The sequence below is a fragment of the Squalius cephalus genome (assembly GCF_949319135.1).
Source record: "Squalius cephalus genome assembly, chromosome: 13".
Lineage (NCBI taxonomy): Eukaryota > Metazoa > Chordata > Actinopteri > Cypriniformes > Leuciscidae > Squalius > Squalius cephalus.
The window spans coordinates 20,938,574-20,961,761 of record NC_137134.1 but is presented as its reverse complement, the minus strand read 5'-3'; the positions used below and the strand labels follow the sequence as shown (position 1 = coordinate 20,961,761).

General features: G+C 34.8%; 2 protein-coding genes and 1 long non-coding RNA gene across 10 annotated transcripts in view; 1 reads left to right on the top strand and 2 right to left on the bottom strand.

Moving 5' to 3' along the window:
- The window catches only part of patj (PATJ crumbs cell polarity complex component), a 104,259-nt gene extending 87,773 nt beyond the window's left edge, over positions 1-16,486 (bottom strand). For 4 of the 8 annotated variants that reach the window (XM_079890250.1, XM_079890255.1, XM_079890252.1 and 1 more), the window contains exons 1-8: positions 16,412-16,486; positions 15,713-15,857; positions 14,979-15,033; positions 14,709-14,887; positions 10,679-10,852; positions 10,265-10,407; positions 8,980-9,160; positions 2,583-2,711 (exon numbers count right to left, since the gene is read on the bottom strand). In XM_079890250.1, coding sequence (XP_079746376.1) covers positions 2,583-2,711; positions 8,980-9,160; positions 10,265-10,407; positions 10,679-10,852; positions 14,709-14,887; positions 14,979-15,000 — 828 coding nt within the window. In that variant the 5' untranslated portion in view covers positions 15,001-15,033; positions 15,713-15,857; positions 16,412-16,486. Of the gene's footprint in view, positions 1-2,582; positions 2,712-8,979; positions 9,161-10,264; positions 10,408-10,678; positions 10,853-14,708; positions 14,888-14,978; positions 15,034-15,703; positions 15,858-16,411 lie in introns of all 8 variants that reach the window. The other 4 variants (XM_079890253.1, XM_079890257.1, XM_079890251.1 and 1 more) reach the window with 3 other exon arrangements.
- The window catches only part of tm2d1 (TM2 domain containing 1), an 11,759-nt gene continuing 3,537 nt past the window's right edge, over positions 14,967-23,188 (top strand). The window contains exons 1-6 of the mRNA XM_079890266.1: positions 14,967-14,984; positions 16,453-16,614; positions 17,128-17,201; positions 18,426-18,534; positions 18,642-18,733; positions 21,775-21,848. Coding sequence (XP_079746392.1) covers positions 16,481-16,614; positions 17,128-17,201; positions 18,426-18,534; positions 18,642-18,733; positions 21,775-21,848 — 483 coding nt within the window. The 5' untranslated portion in view covers positions 14,967-14,984; positions 16,453-16,480. The remainder of the gene's footprint in view (positions 14,985-16,452; positions 16,615-17,127; positions 17,202-18,425; positions 18,535-18,641; positions 18,734-21,774; positions 21,849-23,188) is intronic.
- The window catches only part of LOC307169544, a 23,032-nt gene continuing 22,497 nt past the window's right edge, over positions 22,654-23,188 (bottom strand). Inside the window, exon 3 of the long non-coding RNA XR_013823160.1 lies at positions 22,654-23,073. This is a non-coding gene — a long non-coding RNA (uncharacterized lncRNA). The remainder of the gene's footprint in view (positions 23,074-23,188) is intronic.

Below are 23,188 nucleotides of genomic sequence, written 5' to 3'. Positions count from 1 at the left end.
CTTTTCAAGTTCCCACTTCAAAGGTTTTATAGAAGAAACGGACAGAAAAAAAAGTCTTCTAAATGGAATTACTGCAAACACATACTGTACGCATCCTACCTTAAAAAGTTTCACTTTTGTATCGTGTAACTGTTCCCCTAATGTTGACATTTAGTTAAACATTCATAACATACCAAACTGACAAAGAAAAGACGATAAAAGAAAAAACAGGCTTTTGCCTTCAGAACTGCCCTAATTCTTCATGGCATGCTGGAAACATACGGACATGATAGCATCACACAGTTGCTGCAGATTTGTCGGCTGCACATCCATGATGTGAATCTCCCGGTCCAGCACATCCCAAAGGTGCTCTATTGGATTGAGATCTGATGACTGTGGAGGACATTTGAGTATGGTCAAAGTCCCTTTCAAGAAAAGTCTGTTCAATCAGCGGCCATATTTGCAATGCCTTCGGAAAGCTATTTTGGCATCCAAGACCAAGTCCTATCTGTTTGAATGGCGGAATTCTGAAATCTAAAAAACTGCTTGCCGAACTCACAATTAAATAACATATTTCAAATCAACAACAAAATGACATGAATTGTCCCTAAAATGTTGTTTTTTATGCTCAAATAGCGTTAAAAAAAGCGTATTTTTCAGGCTAGACCAGCCAATGCGCACGTGCAGTCCTAAGCACGAGTTTCAGGTTTCTATGGGAACCGGAGCTTCGAACGGCAGCTGCAATGAAGCAATGACTTTCCCAATCAGCAATTGGCTCTTTTACTTAGAAGGCAGGACGTTTTTCACAATATTGCGAGTTGCAGTTTCTCCCATTAATATGTAATAGGAGTGAACAGTCTTTCTATATCTATAGTCTTTGATATGGTGAACTCATTGTCACAATCAAGAAACCAGTATGAGATGATTTGAGCTTTGTAACATGGTATATTATCCTGCTGGAATTAACCATCAGAAGATGGGTCCACTGTGGTCATTAAGGGATAGACATGGTCAGCAAAATACTGTAGGCTACTACAGTAGGCTGAGGCTTTTAAAAACAATGCTCAGTTGGTACTAAGTGTGCCAAGAAAATATATCCCCCACACCATTACACCAGCAGCAGCCTGAACTTTTGATACTAGGCAGGATGGATCCATGCTTTCATGTTGTTTACACCAAAATCTGACCCGACCATCTGAATGTTGTAGCAGATATTGAGACTCATCAGAACAGGCAACCTTTTTCCAGTCTTCTACACTCCAATTTTGGTGAGCCAGTGCACATTGTAGCCTCAGTTTTCTGTTCTTATCTGACAGGAGTGACACCGGTGTGTCTTCTGCTGCTGTAGCTCGTCTGCTTCAAGGTTGGACGTCCAGTTTGTTTAGAGATGCTCTTCTGCAAACCTCGGTTGTAATGAGTGGTTATTTGAGTTACTGTTGCCTTTCTATCAGCTTGAACCAGTCCGGCCATTCTCCTCTGGCATCAACAAGGCATTTTCGCCCACAGAACTGCCGCTCACTGGATATTTTCTCTATTCCTGGCCATTTTCTCTAAACCCTAGAGATGGCTGTGTGTGAAAATCCCAGTAGATCAGCAGTTTCTAAAAATACTCAGACCAGCTCGTCTAGAACCAACAACCACGCCACATTCAAAATCACTTAAATCACCTTTCTTCCCCATTCTGATGCTCAGTTTGAAATTTTTCAGCAGATCGGACAACATGCCCAAATGCATTGAGTTGCTGCCATGTGATTGGCTGATTAGATATTTGAGTCAACATGCAGTTGGAACAGATGTTCATAAAGTGGCCAGCAAATGTGTGTGAGTAAAAAGGATTCCTTGGCAAAAATATAAAAGGATCAAATAATTTTTAACACAGATTAATGAACATTTCTGAAAGTATTGTTTCACCGAAAACTGATTTGCACTGATTCAGTCAATTTTGTTAACAAATCATTCACCATGATTTTTTCAGTCACATCTAAAAGTTAAAACAATTCAGTAAAATTCATGAACAAATTGTTCAGAGAAAGAGAGAAAGTTTTTGTCTGTGAGACTGATTTACAACCAATTCATGTTGCTCTGCACAATTAGTTCATTAATCAAACTAAGATTAATCAAAAGAAGGAGTTCAGTAAAGTTGTTGGCTCAGTCCGGTTTTGTAAATTAGTTCACCTGATTCATTAAAAATAGTTGACTCAACACAACGATTGATTCACAAATCAGACATTGCTATTCTAAAAAAGAACATTCTTAATATTAATCAACATGATTTATTCATGACCAAATGAGGGTTCAATGAGTCAATGAGACCCATTCAGTTTGATGTAAGAACAAATTGCTCAAATCAATATAAATCATTTCTAAGATCTGAGGGGGGAAAAATTAACAGTGCAATGAGTCAATAAGTGGTTGGTTCAGTCTGCATCATGAACAAATCATTCAGGCCAGTTTTGTGAATCAGTTCACCTAATTCATTAAAAAACAACTCTGAATCTGAAACTACTGAATCATATATATTAACACAACTTAATGGTTCAGAAATCACGCATAATTTTCCCCAAAGTGCATTGAATAAACACGTAGGATGCGCAAAGACAAACCTTATGGGCCACACTGTCTGGCACCACGGTCCTGACCACCATTCCGGTTCCCTTGGCTCCAACAATACCAAATCCCAGGCCGGTTCCATCGTTCACCAGCTCGATCTCCTCCACGTGTCCCCACTGATCCTGCAAAGACACACATAGGGGACAGTCTTCAATCCATTGTCTTGTCTGACACATTTAGAGGTCAGTGAGCATCAGTCATAATTTACTTTGAGCCACAAAACCGTCTACTTAAAGAATAAAGATCCACTCAATCACCTTTGATTGTCCAAATATGGAGCGATTGCCGACCCAAGACCTGTGACTACATCCTGCGGCGGAGTCGTAATAGGGCACAAAATGCTAATGAACGTGTTAACGGTGTGATCCTGCAGTGGCTGATCAATGTCAGGGTCAGGAAAGCCCACGAGAGTCTTTGTGATCTCACGTCAGCCGTGCTCCTAATCACCCAAGTCTCCTTGGGCTCATATAAAGGACCTGCAATCAGTACATTTCTGTTCTCTTATTACCAGGCCGTTATCTGCCGTCTGACTACCTCTGCAATTTTCTCACTATCTAATGAAACCCCTCCTCTGCAGTTCGCTCAGTCGCTCTTCGAAACAAAGCTTTAGACTAGCGTTCATCCCGCGGTGAGGAGAAAAAAACCATTTCGGAGATAAGAAGTCCTTTTCTGACTTTTCAGAGACTTGAACTCACTCTGGTTAAAATTCACCTCTTTTAAGTTCAGTGGAGAATGGTTTGGAGGAAGGTGAACAAGAAAACAAGTTTGACTGAATTTGCTTTCTTTACACACATTAATTCAGGGGAAAAATATTACATAAGCTTTGCTCAGAACACACCTGGCAATTTCCTAGTAAGTCTATTGCAGGATTAAAACAGCAAATTTTAATATGTTCCAAGTCAAGTCACCTTCATTTATATAGCAATTTTAACAATATAGATTGTTTCAAAGCGGCTTTACAGTGATAATAGGAAATTAAATTAATAGAGATTGTTTTGGCTTTACAGCAGCTCTAGAATAATGTTATTGTCCAGCTAAAGTTAGTTTTGATTGATTGACTTCTTTTGCAAAGATCATTAGTTATTAACTTAGGGGCCGCTTACACGACACCGGTTCTAACAGAAAACCCTTAAAGCGCTCCAGCCCGCTAATCTGCACAACAACAGTGCATGGCGGCTTGAGAACGCAAACCTGGAAACGTTATCAAACTGACAGAGTGTGTCTGCTTCCCGGACTATGTTAGGAAGACTTTTCCAAAGTTTTGGTGCTAAATAGGAAAAGGATCTACCGCCAGCAGTCGATTTTGATATTCTAGGTATTATCAACTGGCCGGAATTTTGAGATCGCAATAGACGTGAAGGACTATAATGCGTTAAGAGCTCGCTCAAGTAATGGGGAGCTAAACCATTTAGTGCTTTGTAAGTAATCAGCAATATTTTAAAATGTGTACAATGAATAGTTTAAAAGGGAGCCAATGCAGTGTTGACAGAACCGGGCTAATATGGTCATACTTCCTGGTTCTGGTAAGAGCTTGAGCTGCGGCGTTTTGGACCAGCTGTAGTTTGTTTATTAAGCGTGCGGTGCAACCACCCATAATTGCATTACAATAATCTAGCCTTGATATCATGAACGCATTAACTAATTGTTCCGCATTTGACATTGAAAGCATATGTCGTAATTTAGATATATTTTTAAGATGGAAGAATGCGGTTTTACAGATACTAGAAACGTGACTTTCAAATGAAAGATTTGTATCAAAGAGCGCACCCAGGTTCCTAACCGACGACAAACTGATTCCACACTGATGACCCAAACATAAGAAATACAGCTAAAACAAACAGCCGTATTTCCTTCAGGCAGAAGTTGGCATAACATCTATTTGTTATAAAGTTGAAAATGGGTATGCACCTTTTTTGGGGCAAATAGTATGCTTTCAGTGTTTTCAACCCTTTCTGACCAATGAATGTCCATGACCAGACATTCATGATTAAAGCATATGTCTTGCAATTATGCAACTTAAAGGGTTAGTTCACCCAAAAATTAAAACTCGGTCATCATTTACTCACCCTTACATTGTTCCAACCCTGTATGAAACCAGACAGTTGATGGTAGCCATTGACTTCCACAGTAGGAATATATATATATATATATATATATATATACAGTGCTATGCATAAGTTTAGACACCCATGGTAAAGTTGACTAAAAAGAGGAATAAAAAATCATCTTTTGGAAATTGAACTTAATGCCTTAATTAAAAAAATGAAGAAAAATCCAACCTTTAAGGACACCAATTTTCTTTGTGAATGAATAATGTATCGTAAATAAATAAATGTTCTTCCTCAAAATACAGGGTGCATAAGTCTGGGCACCCCTATGTTAAATTCCCATAGAGGCAGGCAGATTTTTATTTTTAAAGGCCAGTTACTTCATGGATCCAGGATACTATGCATCCTGATAAAGTTCCCTTGGCCTTTGGAATTAAAATAGCCCCACATCATCACATAGCCTTCACCATACCTAGAGATTGGCATGGTTTTATTTCAGTTAGCCTAATAGCTAGTTTGATTTGCATTGAGAGATGATCTTACCATTAAGTTCAATTTCCAAAAGATGATTTTTTATTCCTCTTTTTAGTCAACTTTAGCATGGGTGTCTAAACTTATGCATAGCACTGTATATATATATATATATATATATATATATATATATACAGTACAGGCCAAAAGTTTGGACACATTACTATTTTTAATGTTTTTGAAAGAAGTTTCTTCTGCTCATCAAGCCTGCATTTATTTGATCAAAAATACAGAAAAAAATTTAATATTGTGATATATTATTACAATTTAAAATAATTGGTTTTCAATTTATTATACTTTAAATTATTATTTATTTCTGTGATGCAAAGCTGCATTTTCAGGATCATTACTCCAGTCTATCACATGATCCTTTAGAAATCATTCTAATATGATGATTCATTATCAAAGTTGGAAACAGTTCTGCTGCTTAATATTTTTTCATAACCTGTGATACTTTTTTAGGATACTTTGATGAATAAAAAAAAGAAAGAAAAAAGAAAAGAAAAAAAAGAAGCAAATGTTTTCAAGATAGAAATCTTTTATAACAACAATATACACTACTGGTCAGTAATTTGGGGTCAGTAATTTTTTTCTTTATTTTTTTTTAAATAAATCAATTTTATTCAGCAAGGATGTGTTAAATTGATAAAAAGTGATAATAAAGAAGATTTATATAAAAAAATAATGTTTTTATTTTGAATAAATGCAGTTCTTTTTAACCTTTTATTCATCAAATATATTAGGCAGCAGAACTGTTTCCAACACTCATAATAAATCATCATATTAGAATGATTTCTAAAGGATCATGTGATTGACTGGATGTCACATGTGACACTGAAGACTGGAGTAATGATCCTGAAAATGCAGCTTTGCATCACCGAAATAAATGATAATTTAAAGTATAATAAATTGAAAACCAATTATTTTAAATTGTAATAATATATCACAATATTACATTTTTTTCTGTATTTTTGATCAAATAAATGCAGGCTTGATGAGCAGAAGAAACTTCTTTCAAAAACATTAAAAATAGTAATGTGTCCAAACTTTTGGCCTGTACTGTATATGAAAATCAATGGCAACCGTCAACTCTCTGGTTACCAGCATTTTTCAAAATATCTTCTTTTGTGTTCAACAGAAGAAAGAAACTCATACAAGTTTGGAACAACTTGAGGGTGAGTAAATGATTAATTAAATATTAATTTAAATTTAACTATCTCTTTAAATTATACTACTTTGAGCCAGTCCCTAGAACAGACCGGACAGTCATATAGTAAATCTGTTGCAGAATTAAAACAGCAAATTTGAATATGTTCCCCACTGATGTCCCAAACATAAGAAATACAGCTACAGTACATTTCTTTCCACAAACAGCTGTATTTCCTTCAGGGAAAAAGCTTACATAAACATCTATACGTTAGCGACCTATAATGAGAAAGCCGGAAAACATCTCCGTTGGGAAAAGGCTTGGATGTTATTCCTCCAGTAGTGGGAATCCCAGAGCAGAGTATCACAAGTCTGGCCTCCATGAAACTTTCCAACAGAGTAAAATTAGGATTCAAGATATTTTCAAGGCCTTCGGATGTCTGTGTCTACAGAGAGATAGAAGGGTAGGGGAAGTGAGGAAAAATATACCTCTGCTTCATTTGCTCCTGCTCTCCTCCATTTAAGGAACGGAGCAGTGGTCCCTTGGGGACTGAGCAATCTTAAACAGATAAATATTTTCTCAGCTTTAAACGATAAGAGAATAGATTGAAATGGAAAGGAAGGTGGGGGTCTGTTTGAATACGGGGTTAGCGAGAGGACATAATACATGCTTTCGGAGTGACGTCTTCATTGCTAAGCTTTTAAGCCGACATATGATGATTGATATTAGCAATACCCAAGTTTCAGATTGACAGGTATTTAAACGTAATAACAAAATACGCGCTTGGAGTTTTACTTAACAAGGGTTTAAATTTTACATGATCGAAAAGAGTGAATCTCATGATAATGTCCAAGACACCTAAAACTGACAGACTAAATCCAGAAAAACTGCGGCAACATCTCCAAGACACTTGAAGAAACCATCCTGCAAAGCTACAGTACTGTGAAAAGTTTTAGGCACTTGTGTAAACATACTGCAAAGTGAGGATGCTTTCAAAAAATAATGTCATAGTAGTAAATTGGTCAATTCTATTTACAATTAATGGCAAAAGGAATGTTTGAAAATGTAAACTGAATAGTGTAAATTAAATGAGTATAACACTATGAATATGTATAAATTCTATAAATAAATTTGGAGTGACAATCAGTTAATTTACATGATTAGACTATGATAATAATCAATCACATTTATAAATAAATAAATATATATATAAGTAATGTATTATAAATATATGCAAAATGTTAAATAATATATACATATGTATATATTTCATTATTATTATTATTATGAAAAAAATAGGGGTTTGTTTCCTTTAAGAAAAACTTTTTGAATTTGATTTGAAGCATTACCTGGCCATTCACCCAAAAGGGAAAAAACTAAAACATTTTAACCACCAAAATCACCAATATCACATCTTTGCAATGCTTCCTGTACCCTCCATTGCCTCCTGCCTTTACGGTGTCGAGTCATGTTTGTGATAAAGCCTATTTTATTTTTATCGCAACAAACAGCAAACAGACACTCAATCTGACTTATAAACAAGTTCAGCGACACAGACTACTTGTTGACATCTGGTGACAGATGAAAACCAGACTTTTGCTCCATTAAACACAATCCCGAGTGAAACAGCACATGAATTAAACCAAAGTCTGGTTTCGATATGCAGAACATGGCCTTGAATTAAGAATATTAAACATTTCAAATTGAAAAAATAAGCATCGACAGAGCAGAAATACACAACCTGGCTTGCAACACAAAGACCAAATCAAAACTAATGTGATTTTTTCCAGCATGAGGAACTCGCTTTGTGTGCATTCGCCGTTAATTTGAGAAGTTTGAGGTACTTAATTAAAGTAGACGAGAGGGAAGCGTTGTGTTTATTGTTGAAGGCTTAGGTTAATGCAGTTCATCTACTGGCTGTTGGTCTTTTCCAGTCTCATTTTCTCCTCTTCCCAGTTTATTCCTTTCAATGATAGAAAGGTCTTTTCGGATGAACCCGAGAAAGTTTATGCAGTTCGTTATTCTTCTGTCTTTGGTTTAGAGACGCTCCGCTTATAACAGGATGTTTTAAGGGCTTTATTTTCCAGAGGATCACATTGTAATAATGGGAACAGGACAAATAAATAGGCTCTTAGCTTAGGCCGAATTGCTGTTTATACCTCAGGCAGGTTAAATCAAAATGCTTAAGCAATTTGTTATACATTCTGTCACTGGATTTGATAATCTGTATATGTTAGTGCAACTGGTCGAAATTAAACCATCACAAATATAAACTAAGCTCAGTTTGTTAGGCCTCAGGAAATATTGGGCTTCTTAAATAGGTGACATGAAAACCATGCTAAAGCCAAAAATGACATCTGCCCCTAATGAAGTCATCGTTTCAAGCCCAAATGCTGAAGTTTTTCCAAGTTAATGATAGTTTGAAGTGATCACAGGCCACAATTTGGAGTTTTTTAATCAAATATTGTGACGGTTTGACACCATGATGTTCAGTCATGAGACTGAGTCTCAGTCATGAGACAATGGCATTTGATGGCATATTTGACAACAAGTGCCATAGATGCCATATTTGATTAGAAATGTGGCAAGCTAATTTCAAAGTAGCTTCCACAACCGCTGAAAAACTATGAAAGATACTAGTTATAGTTAAATATGTGGGCGTACCGTCTGAACGGGTCCAGATGTGGAGAGAAGGGGTTTGGCCGCGGCGTCTCTGGCCACCACCAGCTCCACTCGGTCTCTCTGTTGCTGGAGGAGAGCGATGGCCTGCTGCTGCGTCACGCTCTGATCCAGAGGAATCCCATTAATCGCAAGAATTTGATCGTTCTCCTGCAGTCTTCCATCCCTGGAGATAAGAATTATCACAGTTTAACTTGCCAGTCAAAATAGCAGTAATAATTAAAAAAACACTACTACATTACTACTTTATTTATTATTTTACATTAACCAATTCATCCAGTAAATAAGTAAATATTTTTAAATATTTATATGATGATTATTAATTTTATTATTTTTGTTATTATAACTTGTATTATTATTATCATCTCTATATCATAACCATATTGTTATTACTATCTATTTAATTTAATAAATAAACCAATAACATCAATAAGGAGTACTATTATAATAATATTATTATTTTCATCCATTATCCAAGTCATCCCGTAAAATAAAAAGTATATTATTATTATTATTTTTTATTAACTATTTTGAAATGTTTTTATGATGATGATGATTATTATTAATGTTTTTATTATTATAACTGTTATTATTATTACTATCATCTCCATATTATTATTATCCATACTGTTATTTTCAATTTAATTAATTTTATTTAATAAATAAACCAATAACATCAATAAGGAGCACTATTACAATTATTATTATTATTTTCATCCATTATCCAACTCATCCCGCAAAATATTCTTCTTCTTCTTCTTACTATTATTCATTAACTAATTTTTAATATTTTTATTATCATAATTGTTATTATTATTATCTCCATATTATTATCCATATTGTTATTATTTTTTATTTAATATATTTTACTTAATAAATAAATACCAATTACATCAATAGGAGTATTATTATTATTATCATCATCCATTGTCCAACTTATGCCATAAAGTAAAAAGTTTATTATTTTATTTATATTATTATTTTATCCATCATCCAATTAATCCAGTAAATCAATTAATCAATTGTATTATTATCCATCTCATCTAAATTAAAATAAGTAAATAAATACATTTATTATTATCATGTTAATTCATAATTAGGCACAATTTATATTTTAAAAAATATTTTAAAAATGCATGCATCTATGCCTTCTAATCAAGCAGATTTTAAGACAAAACAACTCGTTGCAATTGCAAAAAGGAGGAGCCAAAAAGAAAAGGATCTAAAACAACAGAAAATACGATATATGAATAAAGCAGAGAGGTCTCACCTGTCTGCGACACTCCCTGGTTGCACCTGTCTGACGAACACACCATGGCCGCCCACCCCCTCTGGTCTCAGGCCCACCACACTGAAACCCAGACCTCCAGATAACGGCTTCTGCAGGCTGATGAGCTCTGTCCTCCGGCCCTGCTTTAAAGAACACAGAGACCAAATTAATACAGATGAGAATGTACCATCCATACTAACTGGTGGAATCTAAGCAGAAGAAGTAGGTAATCTGGGGACTTTTCGCCTACTGTGTACTACTACTATGTATTTGCAAATAGTACTCTTTAGTCGTACTGTTTTTCGCATACTATAGAGTAGGGAAGTAGTTGATTTTACAAGCCGTGCATTTTCAACAAAAACAATGTTTATGCAGAGAAAAATGACACAAAAGATATCGCTGCTGCATGCTCACCTTTGCTGCTGCATGCATCCATCTCTGAAGCTGCTCAGAAGAGGCGTTAGTTGAAGCCGTTCCATTGGACACCACGGATCCCAGGCTACTGGACGGACGGCTGGCACTGACGATCAGCTGCCCCTTTCTGGAGAAACTGAACTCACTGCATGTGTCCGGAGGCAAGCTGTTTAACTGCAAAGCAGAGCGCACAGTCAGATCCAAAGATATATGGAAAATACATTTCATAAATATAATAATAATAATAATATTTCCACAACTACAAGTGTTATTGTTATCCATTAAGTGTTATTATTGTACATTATTAATAATAATAAATAAAAAAAATCTAATTTAAAAATTTGTTCTTTAAAAAAACATAAGAATTTTTAAAATCAATTGTTCCAATAACAAATTTGTTTTAAATATATTTGAAAAATACTACTACTACTTCTACTACTACTGATAATAAAATAATAATGCAAATATAGTTATGTAGACAAATATACATTTTGCCCATTTATGAATTGTCTCAAAACATCTGGTTAGTGGAGGCCCTTAGAAAGAAAGAAAGAAAGAAAGAAAGAAAGAAAGACAAAAAAAGAAAGAGAAAAAGAAAGAAAGAAAAAGAAAGAAAGAAAGAAAGAAAGAAAGAGAAAAAGAAAGAAAGAAAGAAAGAGAAAAAGAAAGAGAAAAAGAAAGAGAAAAAGAAAGAGAAAAAGAAGGAAAGAAAGAGAAAGAAAGAAAAAGAAAGAGAAAGAGAAAAAGAAAAAGAAAGAAAGAAAGAAAGAGAAAAAAGAAGAGAGAAAAAGAAAGAAAGAAAGAAAGAAAGAAAGAAAGAAAGAAAGAAAGAAAGAGAAAAAGAAAGAAAGAAAGAAAGAGAAAAAGAAAGAGAAAAAGAAGGAAAGAAAGAAAGAGAAAGAGAAAAAGAAAGAAAGAAAGAAAGAAAGAGAAAAAAGAAGAGAGAAAAAGAAAGAGAGAAGAAAACAAAGAAATAGAAAAAGATAAAGAATAAACATTTGTTTGAAATACATTTGAAAAATACTACTAATAATAAAATAATGCAAATATAATAATAGTAGCAATAATTACAGTTGTATTGTTATTATTCTAAAAATATATTTCAAACAAATTCATAAACAGGCACAATTAAATTACTATTAATAATAATAATAATTATTGTTATAAATGGATGAGTTGTAATAAATACTTAAATGTTTCAATATTATATTATATATATATATATATATATATATATATATAAATAATATAATATTTTATATATATATATATATATAAATAATATAATATTTTATATATATATATATATATATAATATAATATAATATTTTATATATATATATATATATATATATATATATATATATATATATATTACACACACACACACACACACACATATATATTACTGTTCATCCCAAAGATAACAACCCGCAGAGGAGCAACCATGTCCTACAGGCAGAGAAAAGGAAGGAAAAAATAAAAGGTGGAAAAATCAATAGATTCCTCTGCAGTATTCGCTAGTCCCCAACAGGTAATGTATTAATGACCTTTAGACTCTTACTGTGGGAACTTATCAGTCTTGTGCTTATTTAGTCTGGGCTGACAGAGCAGGTTCCAGCCTATTTCATCGATACATCTCCGACAAGGCAGTTACTCAAACTGAGACAGTGGATATTAAGGCTTGATAGAAACTCCGACTGCTGCCCGCCTCGACATACTTGATAGGTTTTTCACCTGACGCATTCATAGGCGCACGTCTGACCTTCCCAGCACTTAGAATATGAAGGCGAGCTTCCGTTATTGCCATTATCTTAATTTGGTGTGCGGATTGTTTATTGTAAAGAGGTTTCTTGTGTCAATAAAAACTCAGACTGAATACAAATAGGGACGAGGGACTTTCAGCATGCCGAGTATGCGGTAAAGAAACACATGTCCTGCATTCTGGGATGGATGCAAAATAAACATGTTCGATTTTAAAAGTTGTTTGAGTTGTCTAACTAAATAATGTGATTTTAGCATGATTTGGCATCATGAATACACATTAATACTGATATTTGATCTGATCTTGGAAATTCTTTACAATTTTGATGAACTGAAACATGAGGACTGCTTATCACTTTCATCAATAATACTGATGCGCAAAATGAAGAACAAAGACGCGGCAGCTCATTTCCATAATTGACCAACAGAATCTACCAAGAGCAGCGCAAAATAGCGTAGGGTCACAAACAAGCAGAGCTGTTTATAATCAGGTGAACGTGATCTACAAACAACAGACTCAGCATTAAAAAAATAATGTGGCTCAGCAGACGATATGTTCAGAAAACATCTTGTTTTTGAAGTTTCGCAGACAGACGACAACGTTGTCAAAACGATCACGGTTCACATGGATCCGCGAAAACAACTGAGACGCTGCATTCTGCTGCCAGGCCAGTAGTTGGCGATGTCACTTTATAATGAAACACATGCACATATAGATTGAACACGTGATACTCATGACGTCACCGTTTTCACAAATACACGTTTTTTGTAGTTTTCACAGAGACGATAACAGTACCGTTTTCAAAAAACGTGCACTTTGAAACACGTTTTTAAAAGTTTGACGTGTAAATGAACGGTCAAAACTCATCAAATGTTTTCCGTTTTTAGTTGGAAACGGAGTCGTGTAAACGGCCCCTAAATGAACACGAGTGGAGAAAATTCGTCCTCTGCGGTGCCTTCTACAGCAACTAGCGAAGCATGTCAAGCGCAAAATGAGTAAATTGACTATCGCAAACCTTAGTAAATCACGTTGCGTGATTTATTTACATACTCTCCTCCCATAAATGTTGCGTCTGAAAGGGAAACTCTTATGTCCTCATCTCATATATGCAAAGCCTGTGATTCACAACAACCTGCTAATGCCTTGTTGACAAGTTTGGGTAAGGGCAAAACGCACAAGATGTAGTATCTTCACTGCCCTGTAGATGGCGCTTGTTTTGTAGCAGAAATAAACTGCTGCAGAAAAAGTTAAGTGCCATGCAAAATGTAACTAATCGCATTAGGCCCCGATCAAACCAAACACGTTTTTCAGGTTCGAAAACGCGAGGCACACAGCACTGCCCCATCACACAGAACGAGCAGTGCGCTGCGTTTTTTATGTTGCTAGGCAACCACTGAAACAGCTGTCCTGTCAGTCCAGTAAATGTCAAATCAGCCTTTTATTAACTTTATTTACTTTCTGTTAACGTTGTGGTAGTTACGGTTCGTGAAGTCGTTAAGCTCCTGGTAACCCGCGAGAGCACCACAAGTTTATCCTCCATCATCACACTCTCCGGGCGTTCAAGCAACTATAGCTTTCATCACTAAAATGGAAGGCCCGCCTCTCCATTCATTCGATTGGACAATGGAAAAAAACACGATGATGTCGGGCGCTTTTTCCGCTCGTGGTTGCTTTTTTTTCAACTTCAAAAACGCGAGGCGCAGCAGGCGGTAAAACGCGAGATGCAACAGGCACATAAACAGCGCGCAGAACGCTCGCTCCCATAGGAAACCAACCGAAAATAGGAGCCTCTCACTGCAAAAAACGCGTCAGGTGTGATCGGCCCCTTACTCATTACAAATGTTTTAGAGTAAAGAGTACATATACTTATTCAAAAATATAGTCAAGCAGAGAGTTGCTAATATCTTTGATACTCAGTAAAACTACAAAGTAGTCAAAAAGATACTTATGTACAGTTACTAATTCCATTTAGACCCAGTCTCAATTGGTACACTTGCACATGTAAGATGTCCCATTTGTCATTTTAGCTTTCAGAAGGGTGCTGATATGTGCCCTCGATGCGGACTCGGAGGAAGATCACAAGGGCTTAGGGCTCCATGTAGGACAGGGCCTTACTCAAATACTTTACACCACTGAAATCTTGCCAGTAGTTCTTTTAAACGGCAAATATACAGACACAAATATACAAGTAGTTTGTGGCCTTGGAGCTCACAGTAGGAGTGTCTTTGAAGGTTTATACGCTAATGTATGTTGTGCAAGTCTGACCTGGTCTTTCAGCTGTTTGACGGAGTGTTGCAGGGTGAGGATGTGGCCGAACAGAGGGCTCTGCAGGGCTTCCTTCAGCGTGCCGAGCCTGTCGCTGTGGGTCCACTCTTCTCTCTGCACCAGCTTGGACTGCAGCCTTTCCAAGGCCTGGAGCACCTGCTGCCGCTCGGAAGCAGACACTGAGAACACACACAGTCAAGATATTAACCATGCAAAGAAGGATTAAACACAGAGCATGCTTACGTGGATGAAAATTCAAATTACTGATACCTGTCGGTAAGTTCTCATACATTGTCGTTCTCTTGATAATTCAGTGCAGATTGATCTGTAAAAGTGGATGAAAATGGATATTTGTACATTTTTGAGCTTCAGTTTGATCTTAAATGTCTATGTCCACAAATATAATAATGATCATAATCATGATTTAATGGATAAGAATGATCAAACACTGTAAATTATCAAATTTGTTATGTAAACAAATATATATATATACATATATATATTAGTGCAGTCAAATCTATTAATAACATGTAATCACATCTACGTGCGTGTATGTGGAATATATATATATATATATATATATATATATATATATATATATATATATATATATATATATATATATATATATACACACACACACACACACAAAGTGTTAACAACAGTATAATATTTAATCGATTTGACAGGACTGGTGTGTGTATAAATAATTTAGCATAGCTAAAAAATGTATACACTACTGAAATTTGCATTCATTTTTTATTTTAAATGTTGATTTTCATATTTTTCACTTTATATAACAGTGGGAACCCTGGAATGGTTCTCGTTCAAAATAGATGCTGATATAATGTGTTTATTTTCATATGATCAAAGATAAATCAAGGCATCTTATTAATCTAAGACTCTATAACCTATAATAACAATATCCTTTATACTATCAGACAGCAGTTTCTGTTCACGTGAGCAGCCATCAAAGCAAAAGTGGGAGTATTTACCTTACTTACCTACAATGTCCATATACACTTGCTCTTGAGGTTCACCTAAATCTCTGTCGACTTAGACTCTCTCATAAAACACAATCCAGCATTTCAAGTGTTGTTTAGGGCTGTTTTGTCTGTACGTGTGTGTTTACACCTGCGCGAGCCTCACCTGAAACCAGGAAGTGCGTGATCATTCCAGTTTCAGTGAACTTTATTTAAGTTAAACACAAGATAACAACGAAACCATTATGTAACTGAAGGGTAAATATGTGTTTATACGTCTACTCTATAATTAAAGCATTATTTAAATTATATCATAACATATAAATTATATAAACGGAATCAAACAGGTGCATTCGCGTAAAACACTGAGTCATCACTGAAATCAGTGCTGAAAACTTCGTGACAGTGTAAATAATACGTTAAAGAATCATTCTATCAATCGAAAAGTGCTTTGTTTTAAAATATTAACCATACCTTGAAAAGAATGACATACAACATAATACACAAACATGCTCCTGCTTCCCAATACAAAACCCCATTATTGTGACACAGGCTAGCGCAGTTAGCCGGTTATAAAGTTGATTATTACCTTTAAACACCGTGAATAAGTTTAACCGATACTTGGTTTTGCGTGCAAACTTGCTATACAGACCAATCCGGCTTTACTAAGTATATGTATAAAGTTAAAGGCGTTAAATAAGAGAATTCTGAGAGACTTACGTGCTATGTGCGCGGCGAATCTTGTGCACTGTTTCTTTAAGAGCCCCAGCAGTCACGTGACTGTTCAACATGGCGTTACACTGGAAGAGTTTGATGCGCTTTCGTTCATCAACACGGCCGCTGATCATCTTCGCCTTCTGCCTGACTGTCATCCACAGCCTGGGGAGTGATGTGGACAACTGTGATAAACTGCAGTTGGGACAATATCCTTTCAAAATCGCCTTAATATATTGGGATCGTTGAATTAGTAGCCTGCTAGCTAGCATTTTGGCTGCAATTGATGGTTGTTCATAACATAAATGTGCTAATTTTACATATAAATCATTATTTTACATAACTACGGTACAATTAATACGATCTGGTGTTTAGATCTGTGATTTAATAGTGTATAGAGTGATATAAATCGTTATTTATGACCTACATAGCATATATCTGTTTGCTTTGTTAGACCTTTTGGAATATTTCAGATGTGTTTTTATTATACATAAGCGTAAATTAATTCCATTCTGTGTCTATTATGTTAAATGATCTATGATGGCTCATGTCACTCATATTCGATTATTGATTGCTGTTTTCCTGTTTATTTTTGTGAAGCTGCTTTGAAATAATCTGTATTGTGTAGAGCACTAGATAAAGGTGACTTGAATTGGCTATTGGAAATCAGCATCAGTAATGTTGCTTTAAATAGCATTTGATTCCACCTTAACAGTGCTTAGGTATCTGTGTAAAGAACCCAAAATAGATGATGCAACTCAAGAACCAGAAAACTGCAAGGACCGGTTGGCCTGGGGTGAGTCTGCTTTTATGTTTCACTATTTAAAATGCTTCTACGTTCTTCAACATATTATAATGAAATATGTATTATGCATAATTGATTGTAATATTAATATATACATAATATATTACACTGATGTTTTATATATATATATATAATCAATGCAATATATTATGTATATATTACAATACATTATGCGTAATACATTATGCATAATCCATATATATGAAATGAAATATACTTTATTGTCCCTGATAGGGAAATTTGTAATGGACTCCATATAGCCAGCATTTCGCAAAAACCTGATACATTAAAACATAATTAGACAAAATATTCATACACACCATACAAATAAAAATACACATAAAAGTTTGAACAATATTTAGTATCTTTGATTTTACAGGAAAATCACCATACCAAGTGGACAAACCATATCTGATAACACTAGTACAGACTGATAAAAGAGGAACATAATCCACATAAAACCACTATTATAACCACTATATATATATATATCAGTGTAGAGTGTATATATATATATATAGTAAATATAGTATGTAAACAAAGTATTAAATAATGTATAATAAATAGTTTTAGTAGCCTATTTTATGCATTATATGTAATGTATAATATGAAATATTTATTATTCATAATTTATTGTAACATACATAATATATTAATATACTGTATATAACAGTGTAGAGTATAATATAATGTATAAAGATAATATATAAACAACGTATCATATATATTTGATTTTAATATTTTTATATATTATATGTAATGTATAATGTTATGTGTGTTAGTATATGTATTTTTGATGTAAATATATATTTGATAAATAATTAATATATATTGTATTACAAAAAGTGTATAATATTTTATATACATCAATGTAGCATTTAATATACATTTTATAAATAATATATTAAAATTATATAATTGTATAAAATAATGTATAATGTATTATAAATAACTATATATAACTATATATAACTATACTATATTTAATAACTTATATTATTAAATTATATATATATACTGTATATATATATATATATATATATATATATATATATATATATATATATATATATAATTTAATTGTAATATATTATACTATATATAGTATTATTATAATAAAAAAGAAATGTCTCTATAATTGCCAGAATAAGCCTGATACCAGTTATGACTTGTGATATATTAAATGAGGAATCTAAGGCTGTGTTGTGATTTCAGTGGAATGCCTTCCCGCTCCAAACATCAGCTGTCGGCTGTCAAATGGAACACAGTTCAAATTCAGCGGTGAAGAGGTTGGGTTTAACAAAAGCGTCCCATGTCGAAATGTGTAAGTCAAACTTTACCTTCATGACATGGCCTTACATTAAGTGTGTATTTACTTTTTTGTGTGTGTGTAAATAATCTGTTAACATCTATTGTTTTGTCTTACATTAGGAGCGGTTACTCATACAAAGTGGCTGTTGCTCTGTCACTCTTCCTGGGATGGATCGGGGCGGATCGGTTCTACTTGGGATACCCGGCCTTAGGTAAGAAACTACTGTCTTTACTGTTGGCTAAATTGAACTTGGCTAAATGTGTGGGTCACTAGGCTATGGATCCATGTTTTTCTCTTTGGCTGTGTGCCGTTGCCCTGAAATCACCTCTTTCTGGCACCCATCTACCCTTCAGTAACTCATGAAAATAGGAGTGTGCAGCAGAGCATATATTTTTTATCTGTTCTCTATCAGTAACAATCTCAAAATTATTTATATCTGTATTGTTTATGAATAATATCGTGCTTTCCCCTGGCTCACCTGTTACCCAGCAAACAGGAGGAGTGACTGTCAGCCCAATTTTTTTTCTATTACTCTGCAGTTATTCATTTTGAAGCCATTATCAGGCACATCTCTAGTGCGAGTGCTGCGCTGTAACACAAGGGACCTTAAGAACAGACAGAATCAGTCCTGGATGTTCTGCTGTTGACATCATTTCTTGCCTCCTTTCCAAGGACACACCTTTTCACCAGATGTTCTCTGAGTGAGAATCACACGGACTGATTTTCTTGCACCAATCTTGATCTTTTTCTTGCTCTAATATTGATTTGAAGAGGCAGACATGGTCATCACTGACGTGGAAATCTGATTTGATACCGATAATAATAGGAAGATGGTATTTATAGCCAGTAGCCAATATGATTACAGATTAGTGGTCGACTAATATGTGTTTTTAAAGGCCAATCCTGGTAATGAAATCTATAGACTAGGGTGGCAGATATAATCTTGTATATTTTTTACACAGTTTAATGATAGCAAATAAGATGTAGACAAAATTACAATTGACTTTAAGTTAGCACTTATTTTACACAATATTTCTTCAAGATTCATTAAAAATTGAATCTGTTTCAGTGTTATTTTAGGATTTATACAGTATACTATTATAATTTTTATTAATATTTTGAATTCGCTTTTATATTTTCAGTTTTCATTTTAGTTAACTGTTTGGTGTTAATCTTTATTTTAGTAGTATTTTTATTTTATTTTACTTAGTCGCCAAGGCAAAATTTTTCATTTTTATTTATTTATATTCTATTTTATTTCAGTTAACAAAAATGTTTTAATAGTTTTAGTTAACGATTACAACACTGATCTGTTTGGTAGACATTACATTTACATTTATGAGATTCAGTTTACGAAAAAAAAAAAACTAAAGCATCTCGTCATAAATTTGGAGAGAATTTTAGGGGGGAAATGTGTTTAATTGTCATGAAATTAATGTCTAAATGCAAAAAAAAACCAAAAACTGTGGTTTATATCTTTAAGCAATATAAAATAATTGCGACTTGCAAGACTTTTTTTCTTGCAATTGCGAGTTTACATCAGAATTGCGTGATATAAAGTCAGAATTGCAAGATTCAGAGAAAAAAGTCTTTATTTTTTCTCAGAATTAGACTTTATAGCTCACAATTGCGAGTTTATATCTCACAATTCTCAGAAAACGTCAGAATTGTGGTTTTATATCTCGCAATTTTGACTTTTTTTCTTGCAATTGCGAGTTTTTCCTCACAATTATGAGAGAAAAAAATCAGAATTGTGAAATAAAAATGTGCAATTATCTTTAAAAAAAATTTGTATTCAATAGCGGAAACAAGCTTCCATAGACATGTGACCTGGATTTGAACCAATTTTGTGGGATTCCCTCCATCACACATGGACAAGGCCACAAAATGTTTGTTTAAAGTTTTGATTCTGATCAAAGACTGGTGGTTAAAGTGTTTTTGGCCTTTCTGTCGAAGAACTCTTCCCCTTTAACCACAATATAAACCATCCCAAACATATCTACGCCTATTTTGAAAATAAACTCCTGAGACAAAAATCACCAAAGAAACAGGTTTGGATCGCTTTTAAGAAAAGGTACATGCTGTTCACATGTGAGGCCAACATTATCAGTCCTTGCATGTTCTGCTTTTCAGAACACGTGAAAATCCATCAATGACCCTTTTTTGAGCACCTTGCTCTTTCGTTTTTTTTTGGTACCAACTGTTTTAACAAAACAAGTCTGCACGCGACAGCTAATTAACTAAAACAGTTCTCTTTGCCATCAGATCTCATGGTGTTAGTCTATCTATCCCATGGAGCAATTATTGTCATCGCATGCAGATGAGTTCAAGTCGCACATCTAAATCCCAAGGTTAGGCTGGATACAGCGGGAAGCTCCGTCTTTCTGCCTTTCTCCACGTTTTAAGGACTTCCTGATCAATTAAGCACCTGCGTTAGGACAAAAGGCCCTGGGCTTTTGAAGGTCCCCCTTGTTCCTGGCTTCTTTGTGCGAGGAGCACAGGAGTTTGTGAAAGGCAGACTCACACCGCGCTGGAGTCAGTTGTATAGTCTTGTTCATTGAGAGCGTAATAGCCCAGCAGCTCTGGGGTCAGTCCAGACCAGGTGTGCCTCAAAGGAAGGCCTGGACTTGTTGAGAAGACATTCTGCAGGTGGCTTCTTTGATAGCCATCCTGGAATCAACATGCCTAAACCCCTCAATGACCAATTATAAGTAATATTAGGGATGATTAGCAGCAATTATGTTTGAATCGCAGGATGGAAGGGGTTTTTTAATTGACTGCAGATCTCATGGGCTCCTGGTGGTGTTTCAAATGATCACTCAATGGACATCCAAAGTACTACTTAAATTTAAACCATAATTGTTTATTTTGTGGCAATTATGTGTGGGCCTTATACATTTTAACTTGGCTCATGAATATTAATTGACAGTCCTACCTATTTGCTTGAAGGCAGGTAAGTCTTTAATGCACAAAATTAAGTTCTATGAATTGGCTGATTATTCTAAGTTGACCTTACAGTCTTGCACAGTGGCTTAAAAACTTCAAAAACAGCCTGCACTAATGGAAGAATGAAAAAAATAAAAAAACCTTTTCATAGGTGCACGTTAAATAGCTTTGCCCTCAAAATTGTTTTTCTTTGTGGTCATACAGAGAAGCCAGAGAGAAAGTGTTTTTGGACACAAAGTGGTTATGATGGGAAGCTTTTCAGTGTGTTCTTGGTTAACGTGTGGATCACTCTTTGTTTATTCCCAGGCCTGCTGAAATTCTGCACTGTGGGGTTCTGTGGAATTGGAAGCTTAGTGGACTTCATGTTGATATCCATGCAGGTAAGAGACTTTAATTTCCAGGATTTGGCCCATTTATACTTTTTACTAGTTTATTTTTCCTAAAGCATTCTTTTTGGTGCAAGTTGATCCATTTTTATTCTTTTTAAATTTTGCTTACTTATACCTAATTTAATAGTTATCAGGGTTTTTGTTTTTATTGGCTGTGATTTTCACACTGTATTTTGCTTTCACTGTGGGCAGAAAAAAGTATTTAAGGTTTGCAAATGTTGCGTCAGATCTAGTTGGTTCTAACAAAAACTGTCAAGACACTTAAGGTTTATATTTGAAAAAACAAAGGTTATTATTTATAAATCATTTATTTTGAAAAGTATTATATTTGTCTTAAAGCAGCCCTCTACAGACATTGGCTAGTCATTTAAGGCTAGTAATCAAGAATACAAATGAAAAAAAAAAAAAAAAACGACTATAATGTAAAATATAAATTTCAAATACTATTAAAGTCAAGTGATTAGTCTGTAAGAAAATTAGCTACTAGCAATAGCACAAATAAACAGTGTTTTTTTAGGGTTTTCAGGTAGATCTAACAGTAGTTAGATGCAGATTATGTACAGAAATTGAATAAAGCAATCAAATGTAAAATAACACTGCATAGTATTCACTGTATAAATGAAATATAGATATATAGAATCTTTATTAAAGAATCTGTATGTATAGAATTCTTATTAAAGTTACAAAAGTTATTCAGTCAAGAGCATTGAGTGTTTTTTTTTTTTTCTTGACGCAACCGACTATGTTTACTAGGATACTCACCAAGATGAGCATTTTGACATAATATTGTGTGAAATTGAAAAACGTGAAAGGGAGCACAATTCTGTATTCACGTCACGTGCTGTCAGACGCGGCTTTGGATGTCAAGTTTTGGGTTACACAGTGTGCGCGAGTTATCTTTAGCGTCTTTTTCTGCTTGAATGTTTAAATTGGCAAGGCTTAAAAGCTAACTACCTTACATTTAGCATATCAGAGCAGTAACCAGGGAAGGCACTTTACCCACAATCCTGTAAATGAGCTGCAGAGACTCAGCACGGACTTGTACTTGAATGCTTGTGTTTGTATTCAGTGGCACCTGTGTCTCTCCTCCGGTGGCTCCAGCACTGTGAAAGGAGCTAATGAGAGCCTCGTTTGTTTTCGCCTCCTCCTCCTCCTCATGTCCCAAGCTGCACACTCCCACAGGACTCCCCTAACCTCCATTAAAGGCCCCCTACACCTGACAGGAGAAAAAAGACGCTCCATTTGTCATCTTGTTAGGCCTAACCTCACCCTCTCCACTCTCATTAGGCCTCACTGGCCTGAATGAAGCTATACAAGAGAGATGTTTGCTC